Here is a 27,846-nt window from a genome sequence, read left to right as displayed (position 1 = left end):
GTATTACTTTTTTCTAACTACTTTTTATTATTATCTGTTGCTTTGCGTAGGTGTACATATGTGGGTGTACCATCCCCCCACCCCCACCCCTATCCTTGCTTAAGACAGCATCCAAACTTGATGCTTCCTCACCCAGTAACACCACAGAGAGGAAAACAGGGCGAGACTCAAAGGCACAAACAGCATAAAGGCAAAAACGTGTCACCCCTAAGCAGGACCCATTCACGGACACAAACCGCAAGGGTCATCAACAAATGAAAAAACAAAGGTAACAGTAATACCAAACGTAGTACCAGTAACTGTTTTCAATGATAAAAGGACTGCCTTCACACGACGTCTCAATAGTCGTAGTTAGGCTGATAGAGAGTCATCCGAGATGGAATTGCAAGACGGTCTTAGTGGGGACCAGTAGCTTAACGTCAGTGATGTCCAGCACACACGCGTCATTGCTAATGTTATTCCCTCCTTCGTATGCGCAGGAGAACGCGCTCAAACTGTATTGCAGGGGCACTGCATCACTGCTGGGGAGTCTTAAGGCTGCAAGTACTTCGCTATTTTCGCCACCAGCTCCATCGCAGGAGGGGGGCGCGCAGTGGAAACGTGTGCAGTGTTCTGTAATGTTTCCGTGGAGAGTGATGCTGAGAAAATGAAATAAGAAACCAGTGCAGATGAGTCACTGAATCCATATTCGCCAAAATCAGGTGGTAAATCTCTCCCTTACCGTACATGAGCCTAAATGATCGGCCTTGGTCTAAGCAGGTTACACGCCTGAGTAAAGAACTATTGCAGGATACCCTTCTTGGAGGTTCAGCCGCCCCGTTCCACCTCGATGCGCGTATGGCATCCATTGAACGGTACCGTATGAAAAAAGAATCTGTGGCGGGTGTTGAGAGCTCTGCACCAGTACCCTCCTCGGACCCACCCTTCCCGAGATCCGGGAAAACAAACTTTGTATCGATGCTGTACGCGTCGGTGAGCCCCACACAAGCATCACAGTCCTCGTCACCGTCTTATTCCTCCGAGGGACAACCTCCCGGCGAATTAGACGGTACTTGTACATGCGTTGCGTCACAATAGCCTCGACCCATGCCACCAAGCAATTGCACTAAGCTACAATTCTCACATTTCCCTCAACCACCCACACACACAGTGTGGGTTGAGGAAAAAGAGAAGCTGCAATCCTTGTGTATGTGTGAGCTGCAGATCAACTGAATCTTACTACTTACTTTCCATTATGGCCCTAGCTGTAAAGATTTCTTCTGCTAAGGTTCTCCTGATCACTGGTCGGTAAGAGAGATGTTGCAAACAACAAAAGACTGCAAGCTTTATTTCATTTACGTATTTGCAATGGGACGACAGAAGTCTTCCACACAGACACACAAACGACCAAAGTGCAAAACGTCAACAACAACCATAAAAAGGAAAAAATGTCTATGTAAAAGTTAAATATGAGAACACTAATGTGAAGGACCGGAAAAGAACAAAAGTCATAACAATAACACTCACATTGTATCCTTTTTTTGGATTAATAATAATAATTCGAATAATAAACGACCTCAAACACTAAAATTCCTCTGGTGGAAAATCCCCCACAGTCACCTGGTCGGGGCGTAAAAACCCGCCATAGTTCGGTTGGCACTGAAACACACGCGTCCCCTTAGCACAGCCGTCGCCTTTCCCCACAGGCTCATCAAACTCAACACCAATCCAATAACCTGGCTTCAGCGTTGCAACACGGCCAACAAAGCGAACCGTTCCCAGGCGGTCTCCAGGCTGGCATTGACAACGATCATCGACGTGGATTGCATCCGCCTTTTCCTTGTAGCTGTCTGCGTCCTGTTCCTTTGCAGTAGAAATACCCGCCCGTTCCGCTTCCTCACGCTGTCGCGCCATCATGAGTTGGCGAAAAGCCCGGGCGTTATCCTCCCGCTTACTGTATGCCTCCTCTGATATTTCATACTTTTCCACCTGAGAGAGATCCTCAAAGTTTGCTATTTGCTGCGTCGGCCGAATGTCCACCACATGAATGACAAAATCATCCCTGCATTGGTAATACCCCAGCTGCTTGTCATCTGCCATGTTTGACTCCACCTTGACACCACGGTCGTCAAGAAGCTGCAAATGCATTTGATCTGGAGGTGTGGCAAAGTGCGTGGCAATATTTGCCTTAACGCTCGCAATCGTCTGTGAAAGATCGTAGCGCTTCTCAGGAACACGCATTCCACTCGACGAGTGCGTGAGTGACACCCGCACGACAGTCATGGCGTGTGACAGTATCAACTCCTCCAGTCCGCAAAACAGTACCGCCGACCAATCGGCTCCCAATTGTTGTGGACGAAATGCCTAATGCAACTCCAGTCAATAATAATAAAAGTTGGAATAAGAAAAACAGGTAGACAAAACATGCAAAAAAAAAAAAGATCTTTTTGTTGTTGTTGTTAGTTCCTCCACTGTTGTTAATGTTGCGTTATTTTCAATTCATATTCCTGTTGTTACTGTGTCCCTCATACCTGCAATGAATTCATTTCATTTTTTTCTCCGCTTCTTGCGGACATCCACGACACGTGTGAAGAAGAGAAAACAAAAGAAATGCCTTATGTACATAAAAACCGCACATAAACTGCGTAAGGTGTGCAAAAACACTTCGGGTGCCTCACTCTACATTTAGCAAGTCCTGGAGTACCCTCTGCTTCTATATATTTTTTTGCCGCACTTTTTGCTTGTGTTTGTTTTGTCCTTTAGTGCCCATTTCGGCTCTTTTTTTCTGGCAATGAGAGGAGAGAGAGAGAGAAAGAAATAAATACGGTTTTGCCTCTTCGTTCCCGCACACTCCTTGGAATTCTACTCAGGTCCCTTTCTGGGCGTCTGGCCCCATGTGAGCCATTCCCCCCCCCCCTCTGTCGTTCCCTGTTCAACACCAGTAGCCTATTGTCCCATCGCTGCAGCCGCTGACGATGAAATTGTTGGTTGACGGATCAAACATGGCACACTGAACGCCATCTTCATGCCCGGCAAGTTCACCCACGCTAGAATTTGAAATATCAATAATCTTCATGGTGGTATCATCACTGGCAACGACGAGGTACGTGCCGGTCACATCGGAGGCCACATGATTTGCGGCATACGGTCCGCAAGCGACGGTTAGTTGTTGCTCCATGCGACGTATGTCCCAGAGTACTACAACGCCATCCGCGTCACAGGATGCCAAGGCCTCCGTTGGGCCAACTACCGCCACAGACCGAACTATGTTACGATGACCATACAACGTCTGTGCGCAACAGTTCATACGGCAATCCCACAAGGAAACGGTCTTGTCTCCACTACCTGTACAAAGAGTATTGGTAAATGGCTTCCACACCACTGCATTCACGGTGTCCACGTGCCCCCGCAGTGTTTGACGACATTTACCTGTTGTGGCATCCCAAATGCGGGCCGTTTGGTCAAGTGCCCCACTGGCCAAAAGAAGACCAGTTTCCTGAAAATCTAAACACCATACACTGTCACAGTGACCTTTAAGCGTCAACCTGCAACTGTTCGTGGCAAAGTCCCACAATTTCACGGTCTTGTCGCCGGATGCAGTGGCCACCATGGTCCCAGTTGGATGCATCGCCACAGATGAGATCCAACTCTTGTGGCCATCACCAGACATCACAACTTCACCTTGTGGTAACGTAGAGAGCCGCCAGGTACCATCATCACTGGAGCTGGCAACCGCGGGCTTCTCAGGGTGCATGGAAACTTGTGTCACAGGCATGGAATGCGCTTTAAACATTGATTGACAAACCCATGTAAATGGGTCACTTAAAACGGAACAGGTGTTGTCTGCACGGTTAGGGCCTGGTCGCTCATCGGCAGGCCAGCGAAATCCATCTGACACACTGTCTGTCCCACGAGCAGCTTGAGAACCAGGTTTCCTTGCATGTGACTTTGCATCCGTGGCTTTGGCAGAAGGTCCCTCCTTTAGTTTAGATACGGCCTCTGTTGATTTGGAGCGACCTTCTCCACCCTGTTCCTCGTCCGATTTCAGCCGCAATTCCATGTTTTCCAACTGTTTCTCAAGCCTGGAAACCTTAGCATCCAGCTTGTCCCTCTCTATAGAAAGCAATACTTTTCCTTTGTGTAAAGTTTCACACTTCTGACGAAGCTCATTTAGTGTTGGGTTAACATCCTCCGCATGATTCTGTGCCTGACGAAGAAGCTTCGAAACCCTGTTCTTCTCCTGCACCACACGATTGTGGTTGGCACGATGATAGTCCCGCTCCTTTTTTGCCTGTAAAAATAGTTTTGTCGTTTTTGCCGTCAACTCAGCGTGCTGACGAAGCTGATGCTCCAATATATCAATGCGGTCCTGCAACGCCGCCGTCTCAAGATAGTTGTCCGCAAACACTGGAGCGTCCGAGAGTGGCTTTGAGCCGTACTTTTCGTACCACTCAATCTCAAATGCCTCCATGGTGCGGTACATACCGTTTCGCAAAAAGAAATTGCGCAAAAAGTCATCAGTGGATTCCGGAATTCGCTTGAGGATGGGGCGCGGCGGGGGCGGCATGCCCTGCTCTTGTTGCAGCTGCACTGTGCGCTGAAAGGTGTCAAAGTCAACGTCCTCAATTTTTGGAGGCAGGATGTTATTCAATTCTATTTTCTTCTGCATCAGCCCGTCATCCACGACAGGGTACTCCGCCGCGGCCCGGACAGTTGATTTCATGACAGAAGCACACCTATCCAGGCCCTCGTGTTTACCGCCGGCCCGTAGTAGTTGCTGTTGTTGTTTCTTCTTTTCCTTTGTTCCGTGGCTCCGGTGTGGAGAGTAAAAAAGCAAAGAGCGCCTTCCTCCTCTGCCTCGTTCCTGCTGGTTGGCGGCGCGACCCCACAAATGACGGTTGACAAAAAAAAAAAGAAAAAAAACGGAGGCTCCGAAAAAAAAAAAAAACGACAAACAACAATAATAACAACAAAGGCGCCATAACAATAAACAAGACACAGAATCTCCTGCATGTTCATTTGCCCCGTCTCCTCTCCACTAAACCCGCCTGTCCACCACCATGGGAAGGTTCCAGTCGATGGGGGAATGCCCCAGCTGCGCCAGGGCTGCATTGCACTTCGAAAAGGGTCGACAACCCCACCATTTCGCTGCACTAAGCGGAGACGGATGGGCGTTTTCAATAACAAGATGCCGCTTCCGGTCAATCAATGCAATCTTTTTCCGTGCAAAACCACCCCAAAGGAGAAACACAATTGATCGGTTGTGCTTCTCGGAAAGCAAACGAATAACGCCATCGGTGAAGGCCTGCCAACCACACCTTGCATGAGAGTTCGCCTTGTGTGCCTCTACAGTGAGCGTCGCGTTGAGCATTAACACGCCTTGCTCTGCCCAGCGTTGCAGGTAGCCGTGTGGAGGTGCCTTAAATCCAGGTATATCTGTGGTAAGTTCCTTGAACATGTTCAGCAAACTCGGCGGTGGGCGAACACCGGGGAGTACCGAAAAGCACAACCCATGCGCTTGATTAAGGTTGTGATATGGGTCTTGCCCTAGTAATACCACCTTAAGCTTGTCCAGTGGTGTGCTGTTGAAGGCAGAAAAAATTAGCTCGCGCGAAGGGAAAATGACCTTACCCTTTGCCCTCTCCCCTTCTATGAACTGATCTATGTTGCGGAAACTATCGGCTGATGTGAGGGGTTGCAAAAAAACACGCCAGCCGGGATCTATGATAAGAGAGCAAAGGCCATCGCCGCGACAAACGCCATCGTTATTTTCTGTCCTTGTTTTGCTGCAAACTGCGGCCAGCTCCTGCGCTTGATCCATTCGCCGCTTCCGTGACACAGATGCCAGCGCTTCATCCGATGTCGCATCCACGTCAATAACCTCTTGCAGTGCGTTAGGGTCCTTTTTATGCACAAAGTCCAGCAGAGTGCGCTGCAACATCTCTACCGGCACCCCACCCTTGTGTGTTTTACTCCACGCTTGTTTGTTACAGCGGCGCATGTCAGAAAAAAAATGGTGGAATAAAAGAAAATCATGATAAGTTGGACGTAAAGTTTCGTGGTATGCCACTTCCACACACAGGAAAAAAACTATGGGTGCGTGCGTAACGCCCCGCTCCAACCCCTTTTCTCCGTCCTGTCGCCAAGAGTGCCAAAAAGAAAAATAGGGCGAGGTTCACTATGCTTCCCGACGTGTGTGTGTGTCTGTTGGGGAAGGGGGGCAAAGACAGACGACGTCGAGCGACATCTGCAGTATCTCTCAACACCTCACACATTTGCAGGCCAAAGCACTCAAACGCATATAAGTACAGTCTACCCGCGTGTTGCTCTACTTGAAGAAGTTGTACGGCAGGCAACAGTACACAAAAACATACACACGCAGGCAGAGAGAAAGAAAGAGAGAGAACGACAAAGAAAAAAAAAAAGCGAAGCGGGCCCCTGGTTTCAATGATTGATGTGTGGATAGCGGCAGGACCAACAATACAACACAACGACAACAAAAAAAAAAATGAGGTGGGGTCGCCTCACGAGGAGTCAAGGCTCAGAAACACCTTGCCCTCTTGTTCCTTCCAATGCTGAATAACATACCCGTATGCTGAGAGCAAGGTGGTAACCAACTCGTCGAGGCTCTGCAACAATTCCCCCTGATAGTGGACCTCCGATCCATCCTCGGAGACCACTAAAGCTGGGACTTGCGGCACAATCACCACCCCCTTCTTGGACTGACTGTCCACTGACCAATGCACAAAGATGGCTTGTGGTAGTGTGCGGCAAAAAACCGACCGCTGATATTCAAATCTCCCCAGGATGGCCTCCTCCATCTCCGGTAACTGGAAGAAACGTGCATCGTTGAGTAGCAGCTCCCACTCATCAAACGACTCAGGCAGCAGCAAAGCACCGGTGCGAAGAAAGTTGAGAACGTGGCGAAAAGTTGTCCCATCACGATCAATGAGAAAAGAGCCGTCCTCGGTAAGTTTCCCCGTGCCATTGACTATCGGCCCAAAAACAGGGTGTTCAGTGAAAGGCCTAAAAGTGGCTCGGTGCGTCAGAAATATGATGCCCCCAACATTGAGCGACAACTGCTTTGCCCACTCCCCAGTGAAATCAATACCAAGGTTCCTCTGAATCCAGTTCATCGTCGGTACTGACATAATTTTCACGTAAATTGTCTAAAAACGTCCCTTACTAACAATGATACTAATAGAGAAAGCCTCGCCCGCAGTGGATGGTCATCCCCCGCACACCCAAGTAAAAAAGAAAATTCATTAGCGCAAGAGGAGATAACAGCAAAAACTGACATCATCACACCCAAACAACAAAACAAGTAAAAGGCTTTTTCGCTGCAACCACCACGTACCCTTCAAAGAAAGAGCATACATTAAATAAAAGAAAGGTACACCACACGGAGGCAGACGTGCATATATATATATAAGTAAAATAAATTTAAAACCGACGGCGATGATGGCGATATTTTTGCTCAGCCCACACATGTATCAAGGCAGCATATGTCGCAGTGATTTCTTCCTTCTCTAATGGAGGCAGCCGCTGAAGTATTTCGCTTGCCAACGCATCTTTGCCACTCTGCTCCAAGACAGATATCAACGTTGCATACGTGACCACGTCTGGTGTTGGTGGGTGAAAAGTTGAAAGGGCACTCTCCTCCTTCAACTCAGCATGTACAGAAGAGGGAACCTCCTCCGGCGTCGAGCCTACAGATGTCACGTCAACTGCTTTCTCACTTGATACAACAGTAGAACCAATATTTTGAAAAACGTTCGGCCCCATAAAACGCACAATAGTCAATGCCCCCTCCCAATCCAGTGTCGCCTCACAGGCCGCCACGCACACATTATATGCTTCAACAGGCTGTTCCCCCGGTGGTATCCGTGTCTGCAGAAAATGAAGTGCGAGCTCCCGGCCGTGGAACCCTTCGCTTACATCCTCCTTTTTCGTATTCGCCAAGAGCGAAACCGCATCTATCAATGTTTGGGGTGATTGTTTCCTAAATATCTCCCCGATTTGTTGAACCAAATCCCATTGTTTTGCTTCTGCACAGGTGTGAAGGAGCACAGCTAAATGCGCGACGTTGGCCGTGACACCCTCACCACCCTCTACGCCTCTGTCAGCTCCCTCTCGTAGAATAAGTGAAACCCCATTGCGGCCCTCCGTTTGCTTGATCAGTAGCATTTTAGTGGCCTCCGCAAAGGCAAGCAGGGCGTCTTCCCATGCGCGCATACGCTTTGCAGTGTTCAGGTACGTAAGTAAGTCCTGACTATTTCGAATGAGGTTATGCGACTGATGAATCGAAGGTCGTCCAGCTGTCATAGTCTCTTCATCCTTCTCAATAAGACTAAATAACTTAGCGACACTTTTATCATTACGCCCCAATGACGTTTCAGACGAAATAGATGTACCCAGTGCCTGGGTGTTCGCAATAGGGACAGCAGTCGGCTTCATGTGCTTGCGTGGCAGTCGCATAGAGCGTGCCAGCACCTGTTCCAGGGTAAGCAGCGGCATTGTCTATGCATACAGGGGAAATATTTTTTTTTAAGTACACAACTGCCTCCCGTTATTTCCTTCCAACGGGCAGATGAAGCAAAAAGGCAGAATCTCTCGCCCAGAAAAAAAAAAAAACTAGAACAACTAAAAAAAGAGTAAGTCTTCTCGTCGAGGTGACACAGCCACGAAACTGTGTGCTTGCCTGGCAGTCCTCCTGCGCATCAAAGAGAAGCCAAGTCACCAAAAAAAAAAAAAACGTGAAGAGGATGGAAACACCGTCAACAATAAAGCATTCAAACGGGATAGTACGCAGACCCTCTCAAACTTCGGTACGGCTTGTCAAGCCGTCAGGCCGCTTGCCCCAGCTGCCCATCGCCACGCGCGACCTCCACGGATCCAACTCGCATGAGAAAGTCATATTCCAACTGCCACTATGCACAGTCCGGCAACTTCTACACAGTAAGACAAAAAAAAATATGACGGCAACCTCAAGCATCTGCAATTCATGTGTTCAATGGAACAAAAGCATCTATTGCTTTTGGAAGGTGACGCTAGGAAGTTCAAAGATCTACAGCAAATACTACGCTGCCTGGAGACAGAAGCATGGATCCAAATGTCACAGAGATGAGAATATCATCTCCGTGCAGCAACGACAAAAAGGGCATCACTACTAATCGTGACAGATGGGCACTCATACGGAGAGAGAGAGAGAGAGAATGAGAAAAAAAAAAAGAGAATCAATTGCATGGAACAAGGTCCTGTCATTGTCTATCGGTTTGCCGTCAGCCGCTGTCGACCATTGAGTCAGTAACGCCGTTTACAGTGGCAACAGTTTTGAGTTGCCTGGAGTGGTGTTCTAGGCGACAAACAGCTACTTTCCTGCTTGTCTCACCAAAGAATACACGGGACCCCGATGGTTACAAAACTGAAACACAAAGATTTGGAAGGGCACAAAATAAAACAGAGGGCTTCATCAAAGTCCCACCTCTCTCATCAGTGTCAGATGCATCCCGGCATAAAGAAAAAATTAAGTTTTTTTTTTTTTGCGCACTGTTTTACGGATATGAATGAGGAGGAGGAGACAAGCGGAGACGGGAAGAGGAATTTGCACTCAACAGAACACAAAAAACCGTGAGGGTGAGCAAGAAAAAATAAAAAAACGAAGAAACTAAGTAATACCCTCAAGCACGTATGCAATGCCGAGGTGGCGCGGTGGCTGGAAAAACGCCTCGAGTGATACTGGGGGAATCCCACGTACACACACAAAAAAACAAAAGCAAAAAAAAAAAACAGAGCCGCACTGTCCAACTTCCGTGTGACTTGCTGCATCTTCCCTCCTTGTGGCACCTAGTAAGCTCTGAAAAATGTAAGCTGCCCTCCTCTCCACGCACACACCTCTTAATTGCCCATTCGTTCACATTTATTTATTATTCTCTACCTCCTCAGTCGGCTCCTTTTTTCCCTCATTCCTCACGCATGATGCACATACGTATTTTTGACATTTATACTATGATGCTTTCTTCCATCGTTCCCTCCCACCCTTATATCAGTCAGTGCCCCCCTTACACCTCCCTTGTTCGCTGCTAATTCGATTTCTTCCTATACCCAAAACATTAAATTTGTTTTCATTTTTTTTGTTACTGGGAGAAGTCCGTCTGGTTCTTTAAAAACAAAAAAAAACAGCAGAATACGCGCCAGGTTGAGGTGTCCCCTCTTCCTGCATAAGGAGGAAAACATAAACGAGGACAAACAACTTGCTTCAACGTATTTCCTCTTATTATTGTCCCGTTGGAATTCATTTACCTATCATCTGCGCATCTTCAAAACAAACGAATTCATCAAGACTCCTTATGACCACAAAGCTCCCGCTGAAAAGCCACAAAGGGGCAGTCTTTTGGAATTCCTCTCAGCCGCCGCACCCATCTCATCTGGGCCGGTACTAGCAGTAGTGGTGGGTCGGGGAGGGAGAACGGAACCAAAGAACTCCCCGTGCTGCCTTCCAACGCGGTCGCTCGACAAACAAAAAAAAAAACGAAAAAGTGTTTTTTTTTAAAAAAATAATAGTCACCACAACACACTATTATCCACGAAGAAACATCTGGAAGAAAAAAAGTCGAGGTACAAGCACTGAAGCTATTCGTTTTCTTCTTTTCATAACCATTCATATTGTCGCCATCAAAAGGCGCAATATGCATTGCTACTACTATAAATAGAAGCACACAGAAGTGCAATTGTTCACACGGTTTTGTAGTATATCTCGCATATAAACAACCAGGGCCGGTAGAGTATAATAAACTTTCTTTTTGTACCTGTTTTTTTTCTCTGCTTTGTTTCGTTTTATCCCCGCTTTCCTCAGTTACAAAGCACCACGAATTTTTTCGCGGAGAACGTATTGAAGAATACCACCGCTCTCCATATACTTCACCTCCATCTCGGTATCAATACGCAGTATGGCATTGAACGAGGAGCCATCATCCTTACGCACAGTCACTTCTTGGCCAGGGCACAAGCCGGCAGAAAAGTCAAAAGAGTATCTTTCTTTACCTGTCAGACCAAGAGACTGCACATTCTCACCCTGTTTAAACTGGAGCGGCACAATGCCCATACCAACAAGATTAGAACGGTGGATACGCTCAAAACTCTCTGCGATGACAACCTTGACACCCTGCAAAAAAGGACCCTTGGCTGCCCAATCCCGCGATGAACCACTACCGTACTCCTTTCCAGCAAGAATAATAAGAGGAATGTTTTCGGCTTGATACCTCATAGCTGCATCAACAATGTACATTTTCTCGTTTGTTGGGAAATGAATAGTAAAAGGTCCGGTCTGGCCTTCACCAATAATCCGATTCCCAAGTCGTGTGTTTGCAAATGTTCCTCGTAACATCACAAGGTCATTACCGCGACGTGCACCGTATGTGTTGAAGTCCTTCCTCTCCACTCCACTATTCTGGAGAAATTTAGCAGCCGGAGAATCCTTGGCAATGTTGCCCGCAGGAGAAATATGATCCGTTGTAATGGAGTCACCAAAGAGCGCCAAGCATGCCGCGTCCTTAATGACTGTGTTTGGTGTAATTTCCATGGTCATATTTTCGAAGTAAGGCGGGCAGTGAATGTATGTCGAATTGGGGTTCCAATCATATAGTTTACCTTCCTTCACCTCAAGCGCATTCCATTCGTCATTGAGAGTCGTAATATGCGCATAGACCGCCTTAAACAGCTCCGGTGTAACGTAGCGACTCAAGAGATCTTGCACCTCTTCGTTTTTGGGCCAAATATCCCGCAGGAACACGCCGTTTGCAATAGGCTCCTTTTCAAAATCAATATCGACGCGCCCTGCCAAAGCGTAAGCCACAACAAGAGGTGGTGAGGCCAGGTAGGTTGCGGCTGTCAATGGGTGGATGCGGGCCTCAAAGTTGCGGTTGCCCGACAATACGGCTGCCGCCACAAAATTGTTGTCGGTGATACATTTGGACATCTCCGCGTCAATTTCCCCAGAGTTGCCAATACATGTCATGCAACCGTACCCAGTCGTGTTAAAACCCAGGGCATCCAACGAGCTCTGTAGGCCCGAGGCTTCAAGATACCTTGTCACAACATGCGAACCAGGGGACAATGATGTTTTGATTCCTGGAGGTACCTGCAGTCCCTTTTCAAGAGCCTTCTTTGCCACCAATCCAGCAGCAATGAGAACATTGGGGTTGGATGTATTAGTGCATGAGGTGATGGCTGCGAGCACGACGCTCCCATGATGCATCTCTGCACCCTTCTCCTTCACGTTGTACTTCTTTCTCTTCGTCAACTCGCTTGCGGGAACACCAAATCCTTTAAACCCCGTCTTAGCCTGTAGGCACGCATTAAAGTCCTCCTTCATATGCTTTAGTGGCACATGATCGTGTGGGCGCTTAGGACCAGCGAGGCTCGGTTCCACCGTAGAAAGATCCAGTTCAAGGTTCTGCGAATACTTAATCTTTTCCTCACCTGTACGGAACATTTTGACAGCCTTGGCGTACGCCTCAATGCGATCCAAGTGTTCAACACTGCGACTCGTGCATCGTAGATAACTAATCGTTTCTCCGTCAATTGGGAAGAATCCAGTGGTAGCACCGTACTCCGGGGCCATGTTTGCCAGCGTTGCGCGGTCAGGCAAGGAAAGACTGTCGACACCAGGTCCGTAGAACTCCACAAATTTACCAACCACACCCAACTTGCGAAGGTTCTTCACCACGGTTAGCACAAGATCGGTCGCTGTGCATCCCTCGGACAATTTTCCAGTAAAACGGTACCCTACAACCTGCGGCAGCACCATAGAGAGCGATTGACCCAACATGCCGGCTTCTGCCTCGATGCCGCCAACACCCCACCCAATGACACCAACGCCATTAATCATCGTGGTGTGCGAATCTGTGCCGACAACAGAGTCTGGGTAGAGCAAACCCTTGTTGTTAAACACCACACGGGCAAGGTACTCGAGATTAACCTGATGAACAATACCAGATCCGGGAGGAACAATCAAGAGGTTGTCAAAGGCCTTTGAACCCCATTTGAGAAACTCAAAGCGCTCACGATTACGATGCATCTCGATGTCTTGGTTTATCTTCACCGCGTCGGCGGCACCAGCCTTGTCCACCTGAACCGAGTGGTCCACAACAAGTTCCACAGGAATTTGGGGATTAATTTTATTTATATCGCCACCTAACCGTTCTGTTGCGTCACGCATGGCGGCCAAGTCCACTACGCATGGAACACCAGTAAAATCCTGTAACACAACACGAGCTGGTTTGAAGGGAATTTCAATGTTCTTGTGACTGGTTTCGCTCCAGTCAAGGATGTTCTCCACCGTTTTGGAAGTAATGTCAAACTCATCACAGTTACGGACGGCAGACTCAAGAAGCACACGAATGGAAAAGGGAAGAGTTTCATACCTGGAATCAATTTCATGCAATTTGAAGTAATTTGCCTCTCCGCCATCGGCTGCCAGTATTCCAAGATGCTTCAGAAAAGGATTTAGCTTGGGGCCTCCAGTCCTTGCTGCTGTGGTGCTACAAAACATCCCCACGTTCAATAATGATTATCCTATAGATGTATTATTATTTTGTTTGCTTTGCGCTCTTTGTTTTGTTTTGGGAAGACAATTTATCAAATAAGTTTTGCTGTGTGGTCTCCATTATAGCCACGTGTGCAAAAATATGATAGAGAAACCAACAATAAGGACAAGAAAAGAGCAGCAAAAATGTAATAACAAAACAAAAAAGGAAACACGTTATCACTGGCAAAACAGACTAAAAAAAAAAACGGTTCGGCATAGGTTCATTACGGTATAAATGATACAACAAATGCAAGTTACAAAGTACACATATTGTCTGGGCCGTAGGGGTGAAGAACTTTACCTTTGCTTTTGTTTTCTTCGCGCCCCATCATTCCTGAAACCTCATCAGTTCCTTCGTCAACTGTTTGCTTCGCCGCAAGGCATCGTTAAGCTGTTGATGCAGTGACTCTACCTGACCACTATACAGTTTCACAATATCAGATCCTCGTCGCCTCTCATTTTCGAGCTCCTCGCGCACCTGATACAGACGTCTTTCGAATTTGTCCTCTTGCACAGCTGCCTCCTTCCCGCATGCCTCCAACTGCACCATTAGTGCTGCCTCACGCCCCTCAGCCTCTTTCAACGCACGACGCAGTGCCGACACCTCCCCCTCGTGAGCATGCTGCACTCCTGCATCTTTTTTTTCGCCCTTAACGCACACACTCGGGCTGTTTCCCTGATGCTGACTAGACAGAAGCGTGTCATACTGCTGTTCCGCCCAACACTTCTCACGAGTTACCCGCTGCAGGGCTATCTCAAGTTCCGTTACCACATGCGCAAGTTCCTGCACCTGTCGCAGGGCTTCGTGCTTTTCCCGAACCTGCTCATCTACGCAATCCCCCCACTGCTTCTGTGCGACGCTAAGCCGTTGCTTCCATTGATCTTCGTTCTCCAAAAAACGACTGCTCCACTCACTCTGCATTTTTTCCCGCTCTCGAACCGCAGTGCAACCTGCATTGTCCTCCATAGACTTTACACGCCGCATCAGTTCCTCATTCTCCGCACGAAGGCCTGATAGGGCCTCTTGAAACTGCTGCCGACGACAGCGTTCTTCCTCGCGATGTGTTTCCTCAACCTGTCGGACTCGCTCAAGAAAATTTTGCTCCGCTTTGGACTTAACCGCCTCCACTCTCTCATTCGATCTCTCCAGTTGAATGCGCAAGCTTTCCACCTCGCTTTGATGCGACATCTTTTCAACCTCACTGAGTGAAGCAACCCGTTCCGCGACGTCTGTTCGTTGCGGTCGTTTTACTATAACAAGTGGGCCTAGGTGAGGAGTCCGTTTCACTGCCCAGAAGGAAGGAACCAGAGTTGCATCCATGGGTGCCAGTGCCTGTAAACCCGGAGAGACCACCTCACTCGAGCTTTTCCAGTGATTCTCGTTATGTCGTGTGTCTGGAAGAGCATTTTCGTGCGACATCATAGGGCAGGAAGAAACGAGATCCGCCTTCTTGAATGCACCAGAAGCTGCCTCGTCAAGGTTAACGGAAGAGTTGAGCCCTGAAGCCGGGGGAAGTGGCGGGGGACAGCGATTGTTGGAGTTAAAGAGGGGCCTCGCCTCCGCTTGGGAAAAACAGGGAAATTGCTGCGGATTTTGAGAGGCAGCATTACACGACTTCAACGTGGTGACAATTACACAGTTGCCACCGACGTTTTCCAAATATGTCTCCGGCGACGATGGTTCCATACGGCATGTCTTCTCTTTCGAAGGCAAAAAAATGTAATTCTCTTGCTATTGTGGCACACAGCCCCCGTCGCCCTCTTCAATGCTTCTTTGTTTATTGTGGGGGTGAGGAGTTACAAATTGCGCGAGAAAGGAAACACAGAAAAAAAAGCCTTAAGCTAAGAACTGGGAAAAAGCCACATGCATGGTTGCCGAAAAAGACGCCTGGGAGTTTTGAAATGGAGGTACTCAACCCCCCAAACATAAAAGCTAATTAAAAAAAAAAGAGGCCGAAGAAAACTTGCAAGGAATCACCCGTACGCCGTGTGCCAATGAGTCTTTTTTTGTTCTTCTGGATTCCTTTTTTTTTCGTATGTATTAATATTCAAAGCAACACAAGCGGTCGCGTGGAAGTCCATTCCGCATGCTAGAGCCGTACGCACATAGCTGGTGCTAGGCTATCCATTTGTTTCCTTAGTTTTTGTTGTTGCAATACACCGTTGATGTTAGTGTTCGAGCAAGACCTGTTTATATACGCTTTCACTTGTTGCAAAGCCGTTTTTTCTTTCTATCCCCTACCGCAACGTGCCAAGTCGCACCGCTCTCACTCCACATCGACGCAATCACAACACTGAGGCCAAAGGAGCCATTTTGGATTTCTATCAAAAAAAAATAATAATAATAATAATGTATATCTCCATATAAAAACTCGCACTACAGCTCGCATTGGAATCGATGGCCCAAGAAGAGGACGATTCGGTTGGACGAAGGTCGGTGAGAGGAAAGAAGGTTGGAGCGCTCCATGCAGCCCTGATTGCCTTTCAAATCGGAAAACGAGCGCCGAATTCATTCACTCAAAGTCATCGCTTAACCTCTCCCTCACACATACACATCATGCTACCAAGGCAGGCGAGAGGCTAAAAGTCATCGCTATCCTCATCCACATCAAGCGCGTCATCATCAGCGTTGTCGTCATCGTCATCGTCATCATCAAACGAAGAATATGATTCATCCAACACCCCACGCACCGCCTCCGCTACAGGGGCTGCCTGAATAGGAACTGTTGGCTTCGTTGCCTGAACTGCTAGCGGAACTCTTCCCTGTACAGGCAGTTGCGAGCTTGCGGCTGGCTTCCTTACTTCGTCGGAGGCAACCTCCTCCTCCTGCTGCTCCGCATCGCTTAAATCTAGGGACGCCTCTGTCCACTTCTGAGCACCTGTTTTAATGTCATAACTCTTGTTTCGCCCAGATTCTGAACTGGAAGCAGGGGCTATTCGACCCTCAAGAAGGTCCTCAATTTCTGGTGGGCACTCAGGTTTGCCCTTTTCCTTGCAACGATCGACCATGTGAAGTCCATGATTCGGGTAGAGAACAGTAAAATGGGGCCTTTTTAGTTTAGTGTCATCTTCGGTAAAGTCATACACATGCATAAAACGATTCAATTTGGGATCTAAGTGAGCTGATTTAAAGCAACTCTTTAGTTCCGGTAAGCGCAAGTTAAAGGGTTTGAATGTCATATGATGGCTTGACTCTATAACTGGATCTGTTGATGCAAATAAATGAAGCACAATATGCTCACAATCACGTGCACGTAATTGTTTACAACCCACATACACAGTCATGTTCTTGCAATTGCGCAGAAACACACTACCTTCACAGGCAGCGACAATAAGTTCACCACCCTCACAATCATCCACAGTAATACTATCCAGTGGATCCAAGATGTATGTGGTGCAATCCGTAAGATATTCCAATTGAACCTGTTGTCCGCTTACCTGGCCTCTGCAGCGATAAAAAGTTTGACCTGTCCACTTAGATATAAAGTATGTGGTGTCCTCACCACCCTCTACCTTCTTTGGTACCACGGTAATCTTTGAAGATGGTAGGAGAGAATCTGTAGAATCCACAACTGTTCCTTTAACCCTTCGTTTGGCGTCACTATCCTCAGTGCCTACCACCTGAATAAGCGTAGTCAGAATCGGACTATTCGTATCAGGCAAGTTCAGTGCACGCAAAACAACGTCTTTTTGTTCCAATGCATTTTCTGTCAAACTCGCCTCTTGTTTGAGTACATTCAAGGTGTAATTCAAACCCAGATACTCCAGGTAATCTATCACAATAGCCAGCGCCTGTTTGCCTCCGCTCTCCTCTCTTGCTGCTTTCAATGTGGAGGTTGGAGCAAACAGCTTTGCCATCATCGTAGAATCTTGTGAAATAGACCTAAGAGCGGCATCTACAACCATAGCCCTCATCTTTCCTAATTCCCCGGATCTCTCCAATCGCTCACGAATGAGTTTCTCTGTGGCCGGTTCAGTCATACTTTTGGATGTTTTACTTTTGCCTGTATTCTTAATATATAGCACCACAAAATCAATACCTCTAATATATTTATATGGTTAGGTTGTTTTAATAAGGCACCGCAATAATATATATATATATATATATATATAAGAATTAACAGTCAAACCATCAAACACAAACAAACTTACACACACAGACAGTGCATAAAAGCATAGGATGATACAAAAACACACCTAAATATATACTACATTTCCGCTACTGTTCATCCAACATTCCCATGCTATCTACACTACCACAAGTCTTTTCCTTCATACCTCGCTCTAATTGCATGACTGGAAATAATTTTGATAAATAACCATACAGTCGAGGGTTAAGTTTATCCGGTTCTTGATCAAACTGATATGTAAGAAACCCAAGAGAAGTCACATAAAGCAAACAAATTCCTTTATGTCTTGGATATGGTATCCATCCCAAACGATACTGTGTCATAAAAAAAGATCGAAGAGCATACATGAAGCAGTACAAAGACAAGTCCATCCTTCTTCCTTTGGGTTCAAGCAAGGTCGCGATGCCTGCCATTGAACAAAAAATGGCAAAAAAAAAGCCACCACGAATATTACCTTGAGCAAAAAAACACGCAAAACGCACAGAGCTTGCTGCATAAAGAGCCAAAAAAAGTGCGCTCGAAAGTACTGAACGAACTGAGTTTTGTAATAGCTCAAAAGGTTGATTCCTCAATTTTTTCCGCTGGTACAGAATAAGTTTACCTAGTGTTAGAGGAGTATAAAGCGGAAGCCCCACCTGAATCATGTTTCTCCCAATAAAACGAAGAAAAAACGTATTGCATGTCATTCCTGGATGAGTAAGTAAGCAACCGATGCTGAAATGTTCCCTTGCACTTTGAGGAACCTTAATACCCCTTTCCATACACAATTCCACCAATTCAGGGGTTAACTGATACCTCGCAAGACCTGCATGACCTCGAACCAAGCGGTTATCTAACATGGAGGCCTTCGACAGAAATCTCTGATATGATGAAGGCAAAGAAAAGGGAGCAAAAACAACACCATAAAGAATTTGAGATGCACTTAGGCACATGACAACAATGTCATAGTATTGAAATTCCCGTAAAGGCCTTGGTAAAAGGGGTAAAATATGTCCCACGGCAAAACTGTGTAGCGCTCGTACTAGGACATAAAGACATAAATCGGTTCTGGTCTCCTTATTTAGCACAAGTACAGGCAAAGAACAGATAGAAGCTGCGAGCGCAGAAGCAACTTTCTCCGGTACACGGCACAAACAACCAAGCTTGCGAATAATTTCCTTTAAAAGGGAAAAGCAAACAAGACTACCAAAAATAAACCCCCATTTCAGCGGATCAAGAGAAAAAATCTCTTTTAGAACGGGTTTTAACACGATCCATCGTAATTCTCCTTTCCCAATACGCTTAACTATGCCTATTAAAATCCTTACACCAGCAGCAACAAAAGCGTTACGCAACGCAAAGAATGTAGTACGAGCAAATAAACTTTTCAAAGCAAGATGAGCACCTTTCGCAGACTTTTCAGGGTACGGAATTACTAAATCTTTCATTTGATGTTGCTGCCAGTTATTATTATTGCCACTTTTACTGTCCAAGAGAGAAACATGAATAAAAGAATAAGAAAACAAAACAGTTGCATAATAAAATTGCACTTCCTATAAATAGGTAATAATACTCCACATTAACTTTGTGATCAGTGATAATTCTCTTTTAGAAGAGGTGAGGAAACTGTAATGATGCAAGTAAACCCAAACAAAGCAAAAACAAACAAACTCGTATGAATCATTGGGCAAAGAGAATATGAAGAGGACCCGTTGCAAAGCTACCAAAAAAAGACATTCTTTTCTATATCAATCATTTCCTCCACGACTTCTCTAACAACAATCATCTCACCGTCTTCCCGCGTTCTCGACGTTGCAACCTCAATATTTACCATATCCGCCTTCAGAAATCGATCTCTTCTTTTCTTTTCCTCCCTTCTTTTTTCTTCACGTTCTTTTCTTTTTCGTTCTTTATTTTCGTGTTGAATCTTTCTTTTTAATTCCTCCATTAGCTTGGCATTCTCCTCGGCTTTCTTCTTCGCAAGAATAATCGCCTCCCTCTCTTCTGAATCGTCCACCACCATGGATACTGCAGCTACTATTTTTCGCTGCAATTCATTTGAAACAAAATCAAATAGTGCAGTTATATGGCCTGGTTGCAAACTCATAAGAGCAACATGAGAAGATGTCAAACAGGATGCTTCCTCTGTACATTCAGTTGTAAAAGGCTGAGGAAGTTGATTGTGTTCCGTCTTATTTGCATAAAGTTCAGTGAGACGAAACACCTTTCGCTTTAAATTGGTCTCATCAAATCCACCCAGCTCGAGTGAAGCAGAGTGGTTTGACAAACCAGTCTGAATCATAATACCATTCCCAACATACAAGGTTGCCGGTGGAAAAGATGTATTCAAGTGCCTTGTGGTACTCCATCGTGTTCCTTTATAAAAGGAATAAACAATACGATGTTCGCCTTTGGTATAAGCTGACACAGCAATTTGATGTTGTCCAGTCTGAGAAAGAACAGTTTTGTCAGCAACATCCAGAGGTATACGGCTTTGAACCTTCCAAATTTGGCCATCAGATGAATTGAAAAGCACATGATCAACAGTATAATTTCCGCGTACCACAACCGCATTCATAAGATAAAGATGCTCTTCGGGGAAAGCCAAAGTGTTTCCTTTAAACTTAATGTCAGTGACTTCCTCACCAGGCCAATAGTGAAATGTCCACATCTTGTCCACATTCGGAGTTTCCACCAGAGAATCCAACGAATCATAAGAAATGAGATTAACATTCAACACACTCGAATTAACTTGTTTCAAACTTGCAGGACAAAAAAGAGAGTTATTTATAACAACTCCACGATTTCCACAAAACGGATACTGTGTTTGTTGAAGTGAAAATGTATTACCTCCATCAAACGTGCAAACTGCCGTTAATTCTTGTGGACATTGTGGACAGGATTCTTGATACGCACGAGCACAAGCAACACCCCCTCTTAATATCACAGCACCTGATGGCTTCCAAACGTTATGATCCGCCTTTAGGTGAGACACTCGAGCTGGAACGATCTCAAATGCGTCTGATTGGCCAGCAACCAAGAGTCCAAGAACTACAACAGTAAGAGCACAAATCATTAGCTGGTGTTTGCTTTTTTTCATATATATTTTTTGTGGTTGCTTACTTTGTATCGTTGCTTTTGAATCTGGAAATAACAAATACGTACAAACATACGGATAAAATTATTCATCAGAAGGAAAAAGATATATATATATATAAATAAACAAGGCAGGAGTGGTGAAAACACAGTAGGACATTAAATAATAATAATTTCAATAAAGTTAAAAAAATACAGATATAAGAACCACAAGCACTCAAACGATGTAATAAAATGATTTTTAAAAAAAAAATCACAATCAATACCCTATGCATCAAGCCCTCTTGAACATATTCTATTATTTTTGAAAGTTAGTTACTTTCAAAGAGACATACGGGTACTCATACTGCAACATTCCAGTGTCAATTGTGGGTTCATTCGCTAAGGGAGAGTTTAAATTAGGATAGAGTTGTGATATCTTCTTTCGTATTTCTGTTTCTTTTTTCCTATCTACTTGTAGTACAACTGATATGCATCGGGGAGGTAAACCATACCTTAGTAAGCTCTCAACAAACACCCGAAGTGCCTTTACATGCACCCATGCTACATAGCACAAAGAATACTGTTGCCAAAGCACCGTATAAAGTGCTTTTCGTTCCTTTTCAGCCTTTTGATTCAATTCCTTCATTTCTGTTACTGTGAGATCATCAGCCCCATCGATGTCTCGAACAGTAAAACGCTTCCTCCGGCAGGCCATCCTGACATCATCCAGCGCTTTTCGAAAAACAACAATGCTGTTAAGAGCACATTCCTTATCCTCTGCAATCACACGGTTTGATTTCGGGCAAATAAATTCATTAAGAGACCAATATGTTTCAAGCCACTCTTTTTGAGAAGCCAAAGGTACAACAATAAATAATGTCGCGAGCATTTCAGTGTCCACATAGCACGAAAACTTCTGATTGTACGAGGTAACCAATTCCCTGATGGGTTTCACCGATAAATTTCCCTGGGCCTTTCGAGTCACAGCCGTTAGTTTATTCCGTGTATCATTATACTCAGTTAATAATACACGAATACGCTCCTCTGTTGAGGTCGAAATTTGAGAAAGTTTCTCTATCAGCACACGAATTTTTTCCCTCGTATCAAATTGCGCTGAACTCCAAAGAAAATTTTTAATGTATGTAGCTGGTGTCATTTCCTGTGTTTGATTAATGCGAAGTGCAGTGACAACGCTTCGTGGCTTCTGAGAAGTCTCCTCCATGAGTGCAATTAATTTTTCCACAGTATTCTCAAGTTGTGGATCGAGTTTGGTGAGCTCATCACTTGCCTCTATCAAAGAGTCCAAAGTTCCTACCCTCAGCGTAGGGACCACAAACGGCCGGAGAGCTTGACCCAAAGGTCCCATTTCTGACACAAGGCATTTGAATTGAGTAGATGGAAGAGTGTCAGTGCATTGTGGCAAAAAGGGGAGGCCAAAAAGAAGAAAATTTTCTGCCATCTTACTTACTGCTTTATCTGATAAAAGACAAAAGGCACAAAAAAGAAAGCATAAACAAGCACGGGCTGAAAGTAACAATAAATGTAATGCTCGCAATAACTGTTAAAAATTTTCCTCAAATAGTACAAAGGGAGAAAATTATTCAAAAGTGTGATACTGTGTCTTTTTTTCGGTCTGCGCATTGCTGCGTACAAAAACACCGACTGCGCCCACAAATTCACACACACACAAACACCCGAACGCCACTATTGGTACTACACCCCTCTCGACACGGTGGGGCCCCAAGCAACTGCAGAGACAAAACTGTAATATACAAGCATGCCGGCGGGTTGGGAACGCCTAAAATAGAATATGTCGAAAATGAAATTAACCGCAATGGGAGGGGCAATCCGCCGTCAAATCCGGTGCGGGCTCCAGAGCCGAAAGCCAAGAAGCCCCAGGGACCATCACACTGCTGCCTCCCCATTGCTTTTTTTGCCTTTTGAAAGGTGCCGCTATGTGGGCGGAGAGGCGCGGGGCTTCCTCCGGGTTTGGGCCCACAAGTAATGCCCGGAAGCGAGAACAAACATAACAATAGCAATAGAAATGGTGATAGGAACATGCGCGGCAGAATCTTTATCGAATGTCATCCTCGTTGTTGGCTTTTATGTGTGTTATTTTATAGGTTGGGTGCTTTGAGCTTAATGTTGATCTTTTCGTTTTCATCTGGATCGATCTCGGGCTTTGTAAATGCACGTTTTTTTTTCTTTATTTATGGAAATAGATTCGACAATGGATTTTTTAGCCTATGAAGATGGAACGCTACGTGATGAACGTTACAGAAATGTGGATGTGGCTGAGGAGCCCATTTGTAAGCCCAAAAAGGTTTACCACGAGGAGTCCAAATTAACAGTTTCGGGTTTGCATGGCGTTGAGGAAGTAGCGCAGCAGGATGGAGTTCTGGGTTTTATTTGCACTCCAAAAAGTGTTTATTTTGAAAACATTACTGTCGGTACAACATATACAGTGGTGGTTTCACTAACCAACTGCACAAATCGTCCTGTGAGCTTTCGGGTTTTACCAATATCTATGAAATATAGGGATGTATTACGCACTGACTATGTTCTGCCACCGAAAATCTCTACAGGGCTGTCATGGAAAGTGAGGGTGATATTTACTCCTGGAGAAAATGAAGATTTGGAAACAGCAATTGGTTTTCGAACGGAAGACGGTCTTTTCTTTGTCCCTGTAAAAGCTTACCGTAAACGATCTTGCATTTCAGTTGATCCAGAATGTCTTGATTTTGGCGTTGTTATTTTTGGTGAAAAATCCACACGGGTATTAACTTTGCGGAATGATGGGGCACTTGCCGCCAAGGTTTTTATTTCAGGATCTCTTAGAAAATGGACTGAGGTGTTTCACAAGGATCTTCAAAGTGATAACTATATTCCTGTTTTGAGTATTACACCTGTGGCATACCAGCTGTTGGTGAATCCGTTTTCTGCGTGTCATCTAGAGGTGGCATTTTCTCCAAACGAAGAAATTACAATGGATGAGACAATTGAACTTCGATATGATTCGGACGGCAGAACACATATTAAGAGCGTTTCCGTCAAAGGTTCTGGAGGCTCGCTTCCTGTGTACATTTCTTCGGCATCGGAAATAGATTTCAATTGGTGTTTTTACGAAAACACATATTGTGAAAAAATAGTGATAACCAATGCCACAAATGTGTCGGTAACTGTGATTCCTGAAATTTCAAGTACATTAGCATCCTCGGTGATGTTTTCGCCAAAAACTGCATGTATTCAAGCGAATGACACATTTGATCTTTATATATTATTTACACCTTCTCGAGGCATGACACCCACGGTTTTTTCTGTTATTAAAATGACTGTGTCAGGGCAGGCATCACCCATCTCAGTTACGCTGAAGGCTCAGCTAACTGAACGAGGATTTGCTTTAGAAACAAACAAATTGAATTTTGGTACTTCTGGTATGAGAGAAGAAATTATTCTTCCCTTGAAAATAAGGAATATCTCAGATTTGCCGCAACGTTTGGGTTTCTTGAAACTTCCTGAAAATGTACATATAAAACCTTTTCAAACTTTAACGTTATTACCAAAAGAGGTGTTTGAGTTTAAAGTTGGAGTTATATCCCCTACATTGGGACACTACACACAGGTAATAAAAATAACTAATGAATATGGGGATTCTCGTAGTGTGCAACTTACAGGATGTGGTCGTAAAAACAGTTTGCGTTTTTTGAGGCCTTGTCTTAGCCTTCCGGCATGTCCATTAGGTGGAGAAATGAACTGTACAACATTGTTAGAAAACATTGGCTCTGCACCCCAAAGTTTTTGTCTAAGTTTACCAAGCAATGCATTGAGAGTATCTCCTTCATCAGGAGTTATTTCTCCTGGGAAAACGATTGCAATTGTTGTGATATTTAGGCCTCCAGAACCTCATCCGGTACCTGTAGCTATTGAAGAAAATGTTTCTCGTTCAATTGTTAAGGGCTCATTGAAAAAGCGTAAGGAACGAGAATGTTCAAATGAAGTTGCAGGATCTGTAGATCAAAATTTGGTCTCATTAGACGCACTTTATATGGATTGGGAAAGTAATTCAATAGGTGAAGAATGGTGTAGAACATCCACTTTCTTTGTGAAATGTAAAGGCAACACAGAACGAGAAAAGTTTTTGATTTTGCTTCAAGTTAATTGTACAGTGGTGAAACCAAACTTGGTTGCACGATGCCTTTCACGCGTTGTGCCAAAGTTGGTGGTTCAAAGGGAGTCATCAAAGCGTATTTCAAAAAAAAATTTGCCTTTGAAAAATATAATAGAAGAACCACCACTTGTTGGGGTATCTTCGAGTGGTACATGTCTTGATATTGAGTTTGGTGAGGTACCGCTAAAACAACTGAGTGAAAAAACATGTTGTTTGCAATACATTGGCAAAGGTGTTATTAATTTACAGGTACGACCCATTAATACATTATCTCCATTTCACATAGTAAAATTACCACCCGTGAAACTATCTCAAAATGAGGAATGTGCTATTGGTATTAGATTTATTCCCACAGAGTACGGTAATTTTAGGGATACTATCACTATTACATCTGCTACTGCAAATGACATTACACTTTTTTTATCTGGCGTTTGTCGACCTGCAGATTTGTTAATTACTAGAGAGAGTAATATTTCAGGGGACCGACCTCAGTCTGTTGATCAATTTTTGTTTGATACTGTGCTTGCTGGACAAGAAAACTGTCAATCATTGTATCTGCATAATTTGACTTCGTTGCCTGTTAAGGTAACCGCCAAGCTTTTTTCTCCTGAGGGCGAGGAACTTAAGTGGCCCGAGGCACATTCTTTTATTATTGAATCGGATCAATTTTCAATTCCTGCTAATTGTAAGGTGACTACTAGACTTATTTTTTGCCCTCGAGTAGTGGGATCCTTGTGCGCCAGTCTTCATCTGAATGCAGGTGTGTATCACCATACAATTCTTCTTAAAGGAAGAGCGTCTGAAAAATCAGTTTTTTTTACTTTTCCAGAGCAAACAACACAAATGGCAGAAAATTCTTCTGTGTTGTGTACGGGCCTGCAATCCGACATGTTTCCAGTCGAAGGCTCCTATGCTGCTTATCCAATTCAAATTTTGTGCGCTCCAGAAGAAAGAAGAACCATAATAGTTGGTGGTGTCAAACTAGGTGCACATTTTGAATGTACTGTTACTGGTTGGAGTGAATCGTACCTTGAAAACGGGTGGAAATTAGATCCCATGAAGGTCAGTGTTCCATCGGGGGGTCAAGCTATATTTTCATTGTCATACAATCCAAAGCGAGAAATCGGCGATGTTTCCTTTTGTACTTTTTCCTTCATTACTAAATCTTCTGAGGCTCTGGCTGAAACCAAATGTCACGTCCGATGTACAGGAACAATGAAGCCCTGATTATGTATATACTTGTTGTTGCTGTTCTTTTTTTTTTAGCGTTTTGATTTTTTTTTGCTTCAGTTTAGAATGGTTTCTGTATCGTATTTACTTGTTTTCTTTTATGCCTATATATGTGGGGGTCATTTTAACGTATTATTATATGTTTTTTTTATCTTTTTTTTTGTGTGTTTCTTCTTGAATAGGTACTATTCTCTTTAATTGGGTAAATAATAATAAAAGGCAAAAAGAAGTACCCAAAGACGGAAAGATAACGTAAAACCAGGGAAAATATTTGAAAGAACTGAAGTAGGGGGCCTTTTTACACTGATATCGTGTCGGTGTTTGTGTCTTTGCGGATATTCTGCTTCATCGGCGACTTTCGCACCCTTTGAATTGTATGTATACAAATATACGGAGATTTGTGAAATAACGGCGAACAATAAAAATAAACCACTTAATCTGTTAGATTCATCATATTTGTCTTTATCGAGGGCCACTCGTTACCTTTCAAGTGAGCTCAATGGAGTTGCACAAGTGGGTATTTTAACGTCAAAAGAAGGAAGTTCTTTTTCTGCCGGTTTGGACCTGAAACAATTACAAGAGTTATAACAAGGAATTTTGGGTTTCTATGCTATGGGTGGAAAAAAAAAGGTCTACTTGGATGCCGACGATACAGTTTCAGCAGCAACATGCCAAGATTTGATTCTTCCAGTCGAGTGATTCTTTACTGGCTCGGTGTTATCTTCTTATTGTCTGCGCAATTGATGGTTATTGCGTCGGTGGAGCTACCTCTATTATCAGGGCTTGTGACTGTCGGTATACCACTGAAAAGGCCTCATTTTGTGTGAAAGAGGCTAAAGTTGGATTGAGAGCTGATCCCGGTGTCCTTCAAAGGCCACCACACATTGTGGGGGAGGGCCGTTCACGCGAATTAGTCTACATGGCTTTTTTTATTTTTATTTTTAGTGGAAAGGAGGATAAAGAAATGAGGCTCGTGGATGAAGTTTTTGAGTGTCTGGAAGAGATGAAGGTGATGCACAGAGCCGCCGTAGTGATTGCATCAAACTCAACATTGGCTGCTCAAGGATCAAAATTTTCAATGAACCGTGGGACGAAACCAGATGTGAAATGTTTGCTAGAATATACGGCACCATGGAGTTGAGCAAATATGACATGCGATGGCGCTATGAAGGCAGATGTAGCGGAAAAAAAAAACGGTTACCGTAGTTTGGAAATTTTGTGGTAGACGCCAGTTCTACTCTGATGCGGTCCTGAGATGATTTTTTTTTTTTTGGGTGTCGTTTTTTTTTTTTTTGTTCTCTTGGGCTTTTTTTGAAAAGCTGTCTGTATTTGCATCTTTGCATTAATAAATGTATTTTTGCCCCATTTTGCTCTATTACCAGTTGTATGGGCTTTTTTATATATGTTTGTGCGTGTGTGTGGGGAGAGAGAGAGAGAGAGAGAGTTATTTTTCTCTGCTGGAGTCCCTCAGCCGGTAAAGGCGACTGCTGGCAATGTTTCTGGGGGCAGGTCTGTACCATGTTTTTATGTCCTTTTTGTTGACATTCTTTTTCTTGCTGTGTGCCTGGGCCATTCACCACCCTGCGCCAATGTCAGGTGTATTACGCATCTCTTTCATGACTTTCGTTGCTGTATAGTTGAGTGAAAACCCAAGCTAAATAATTCGCCAACCAAAAAGGAAGCGAGGGAAAAGC

The 27,846-nt window shown here is 44.7% G+C and overlaps 14 protein-coding genes and 1 pseudogene across 14 annotated transcripts, besides 15 other annotated features; 4 read left to right on the top strand and 11 right to left on the bottom strand.

Moving 5' to 3' along the window:
* Positions 1-726: 726 nt before the first annotated feature.
* TraAM80_04536 (uncharacterized protein) lies at positions 727-1,077 on the top strand (the record flags this gene model as incomplete). Its single annotated transcript, XM_029381460.1, has 1 exon — positions 727-1,077. The coding sequence occupies one exon, from the start codon at positions 727-729 to the stop codon at positions 1,075-1,077; it is 351 nt and encodes a 116-aa protein (XP_029238724.1).
* Positions 1,078-1,526: 449 nt separating this feature from the next.
* Positions 1,527-1,550: a microsatellite.
* Positions 1,551-1,563: 13 nt separating this feature from the next.
* Positions 1,564-2,262, bottom strand: TraAM80_04535 (tubulin-specific chaperone; the record flags this gene model as incomplete). The annotated part of the gene is made up of 1 exon (XM_029381459.1): positions 1,564-2,262. The coding sequence occupies one exon, from the start codon at positions 2,260-2,262 to the stop codon at positions 1,564-1,566; it is 699 nt and encodes a 232-aa protein (XP_029238723.1).
* Positions 2,263-2,772: 510 nt separating this feature from the next.
* Positions 2,773-2,795: a microsatellite.
* Positions 2,796-2,911: 116 nt separating this feature from the next.
* Positions 2,912-4,702, bottom strand: TraAM80_04534 (pf20-like protein; the record flags this gene model as incomplete). The annotated part of the gene is made up of 1 exon (XM_029381458.1): positions 2,912-4,702. One exon carries the CDS (start codon positions 4,700-4,702, stop codon positions 2,912-2,914), a length of 1,791 nt encoding a protein of 596 aa, XP_029238722.1.
* Positions 4,703-4,882: 180 nt separating this feature from the next.
* Positions 4,883-4,979: a microsatellite.
* Positions 4,980-5,017: 38 nt separating this feature from the next.
* Positions 5,018-5,920, bottom strand: TraAM80_04533 (uracil-DNA glycosylase; the record flags this gene model as incomplete). Its single annotated transcript, XM_029381457.1, has 1 exon — positions 5,018-5,920. The coding sequence occupies one exon, from the start codon at positions 5,918-5,920 to the stop codon at positions 5,018-5,020; it is 903 nt and encodes a 300-aa protein (XP_029238721.1).
* Positions 5,921-6,363: 443 nt separating this feature from the next.
* Positions 6,364-6,405: a microsatellite.
* Positions 6,406-6,454: 49 nt separating this feature from the next.
* Positions 6,455-6,488: a microsatellite.
* A 15-nt stretch (positions 6,489-6,503) lies between these two features.
* On the bottom strand, positions 6,504-7,130 carry TraAM80_04532 (uncharacterized protein; the record flags this gene model as incomplete). Its single annotated transcript, XM_029381456.1, has 1 exon — positions 6,504-7,130. One exon carries the CDS (start codon positions 7,128-7,130, stop codon positions 6,504-6,506), a length of 627 nt encoding a protein of 208 aa, XP_029238720.1.
* Positions 7,131-7,422: 292 nt separating this feature from the next.
* Positions 7,423-8,496, bottom strand: TraAM80_04531 (uncharacterized protein; the record flags this gene model as incomplete). Its single annotated transcript, XM_029381455.1, has 1 exon — positions 7,423-8,496. The coding sequence occupies one exon, from the start codon at positions 8,494-8,496 to the stop codon at positions 7,423-7,425; it is 1,074 nt and encodes a 357-aa protein (XP_029238719.1).
* A 248-nt stretch (positions 8,497-8,744) lies between these two features.
* TraAM80_04530 (uncharacterized protein) lies at positions 8,745-9,152 on the top strand (the record flags this gene model as incomplete). Its single annotated transcript, XM_029381454.1, has 1 exon — positions 8,745-9,152. The coding sequence occupies one exon, from the start codon at positions 8,745-8,747 to the stop codon at positions 9,150-9,152; it is 408 nt and encodes a 135-aa protein (XP_029238718.1).
* A 24-nt stretch (positions 9,153-9,176) lies between these two features.
* Positions 9,177-9,214: a microsatellite.
* Positions 9,215-9,736: 522 nt separating this feature from the next.
* Positions 9,737-9,768: a microsatellite.
* A 1,066-nt stretch (positions 9,769-10,834) lies between these two features.
* Positions 10,835-13,531, bottom strand: TraAM80_04529 (cytosolic aconitase; the record flags this gene model as incomplete). Its single annotated transcript, XM_029381453.1, has 1 exon — positions 10,835-13,531. One exon carries the CDS (start codon positions 13,529-13,531, stop codon positions 10,835-10,837), a length of 2,697 nt encoding a protein of 898 aa, XP_029238717.1.
* A 364-nt stretch (positions 13,532-13,895) lies between these two features.
* TraAM80_04528 (uncharacterized protein) lies at positions 13,896-15,254 on the bottom strand (the record flags this gene model as incomplete). Its single annotated transcript, XM_029381452.1, has 1 exon — positions 13,896-15,254. The coding sequence occupies one exon, from the start codon at positions 15,252-15,254 to the stop codon at positions 13,896-13,898; it is 1,359 nt and encodes a 452-aa protein (XP_029238716.1).
* A 641-nt stretch (positions 15,255-15,895) lies between these two features.
* Positions 15,896-15,919: a microsatellite.
* A 228-nt stretch (positions 15,920-16,147) lies between these two features.
* TraAM80_04527 (Protein XRP2) lies at positions 16,148-17,548 on the bottom strand (the record flags this gene model as incomplete). Its single annotated transcript, XM_029381451.1, has 1 exon — positions 16,148-17,548. One exon carries the CDS (start codon positions 17,546-17,548, stop codon positions 16,148-16,150), a length of 1,401 nt encoding a protein of 466 aa, XP_029238715.1.
* A 107-nt stretch (positions 17,549-17,655) lies between these two features.
* Positions 17,656-17,680: a microsatellite.
* A 106-nt stretch (positions 17,681-17,786) lies between these two features.
* On the bottom strand, positions 17,787-19,124 carry TraAM80_04526 (uncharacterized protein; the record flags this gene model as incomplete). The annotated part of the gene is made up of 1 exon (XM_029381450.1): positions 17,787-19,124. One exon carries the CDS (start codon positions 19,122-19,124, stop codon positions 17,787-17,789), a length of 1,338 nt encoding a protein of 445 aa, XP_029238714.1.
* Positions 19,125-19,323: 199 nt separating this feature from the next.
* Positions 19,324-19,347: a microsatellite.
* A 49-nt stretch (positions 19,348-19,396) lies between these two features.
* On the bottom strand, positions 19,397-20,752 carry TraAM80_04525 (uncharacterized protein; the record flags this gene model as incomplete). Its single annotated transcript, XM_029381449.1, has 1 exon — positions 19,397-20,752. The coding sequence occupies one exon, from the start codon at positions 20,750-20,752 to the stop codon at positions 19,397-19,399; it is 1,356 nt and encodes a 451-aa protein (XP_029238713.1).
* Positions 20,753-20,878: 126 nt separating this feature from the next.
* Positions 20,879-20,897: a microsatellite.
* A 173-nt stretch (positions 20,898-21,070) lies between these two features.
* Positions 21,071-22,213, bottom strand: TraAM80_04524 (putative vacuolar ATP synthase subunit c; the record flags this gene model as incomplete). Its single annotated transcript, XM_029381448.1, has 1 exon — positions 21,071-22,213. The coding sequence occupies one exon, from the start codon at positions 22,211-22,213 to the stop codon at positions 21,071-21,073; it is 1,143 nt and encodes a 380-aa protein (XP_029238712.1).
* Positions 22,214-22,966: 753 nt separating this feature from the next.
* TraAM80_04523 (uncharacterized protein) lies at positions 22,967-26,149 on the top strand (the record flags this gene model as incomplete). Its single annotated transcript, XM_029381447.1, has 1 exon — positions 22,967-26,149. One exon carries the CDS (start codon positions 22,967-22,969, stop codon positions 26,147-26,149), a length of 3,183 nt encoding a protein of 1,060 aa, XP_029238711.1.
* A 12-nt stretch (positions 26,150-26,161) lies between these two features.
* Positions 26,162-26,215: a sequence feature (A-rich).
* A 79-nt stretch (positions 26,216-26,294) lies between these two features.
* Positions 26,295-26,328: a sequence feature (GA-rich).
* Positions 26,329-26,407: 79 nt separating this feature from the next.
* TraAM80_04522 (peroxisomal enoyl-coa hydratase) lies at positions 26,408-27,395 on the top strand (annotated as a pseudogene).
* Positions 27,396-27,411: 16 nt separating this feature from the next.
* Positions 27,412-27,465: a sequence feature (GA-rich).
* A 110-nt stretch (positions 27,466-27,575) lies between these two features.
* Positions 27,576-27,596: a microsatellite.
* Between the last annotated feature and the right edge of the window lie 250 nt (positions 27,597-27,846).

This window comes from Trypanosoma rangeli, assembly GCF_003719475.1.
Source record: "Trypanosoma rangeli strain AM80 chromosome Unknown Tra_15.4_contig_00133, whole genome shotgun sequence".
Classification (NCBI taxonomy): Eukaryota; Euglenozoa; class Kinetoplastea; order Trypanosomatida; family Trypanosomatidae; genus Trypanosoma; species Trypanosoma rangeli.
This window is presented reverse-complemented; position numbering and strand designations above follow the sequence as displayed.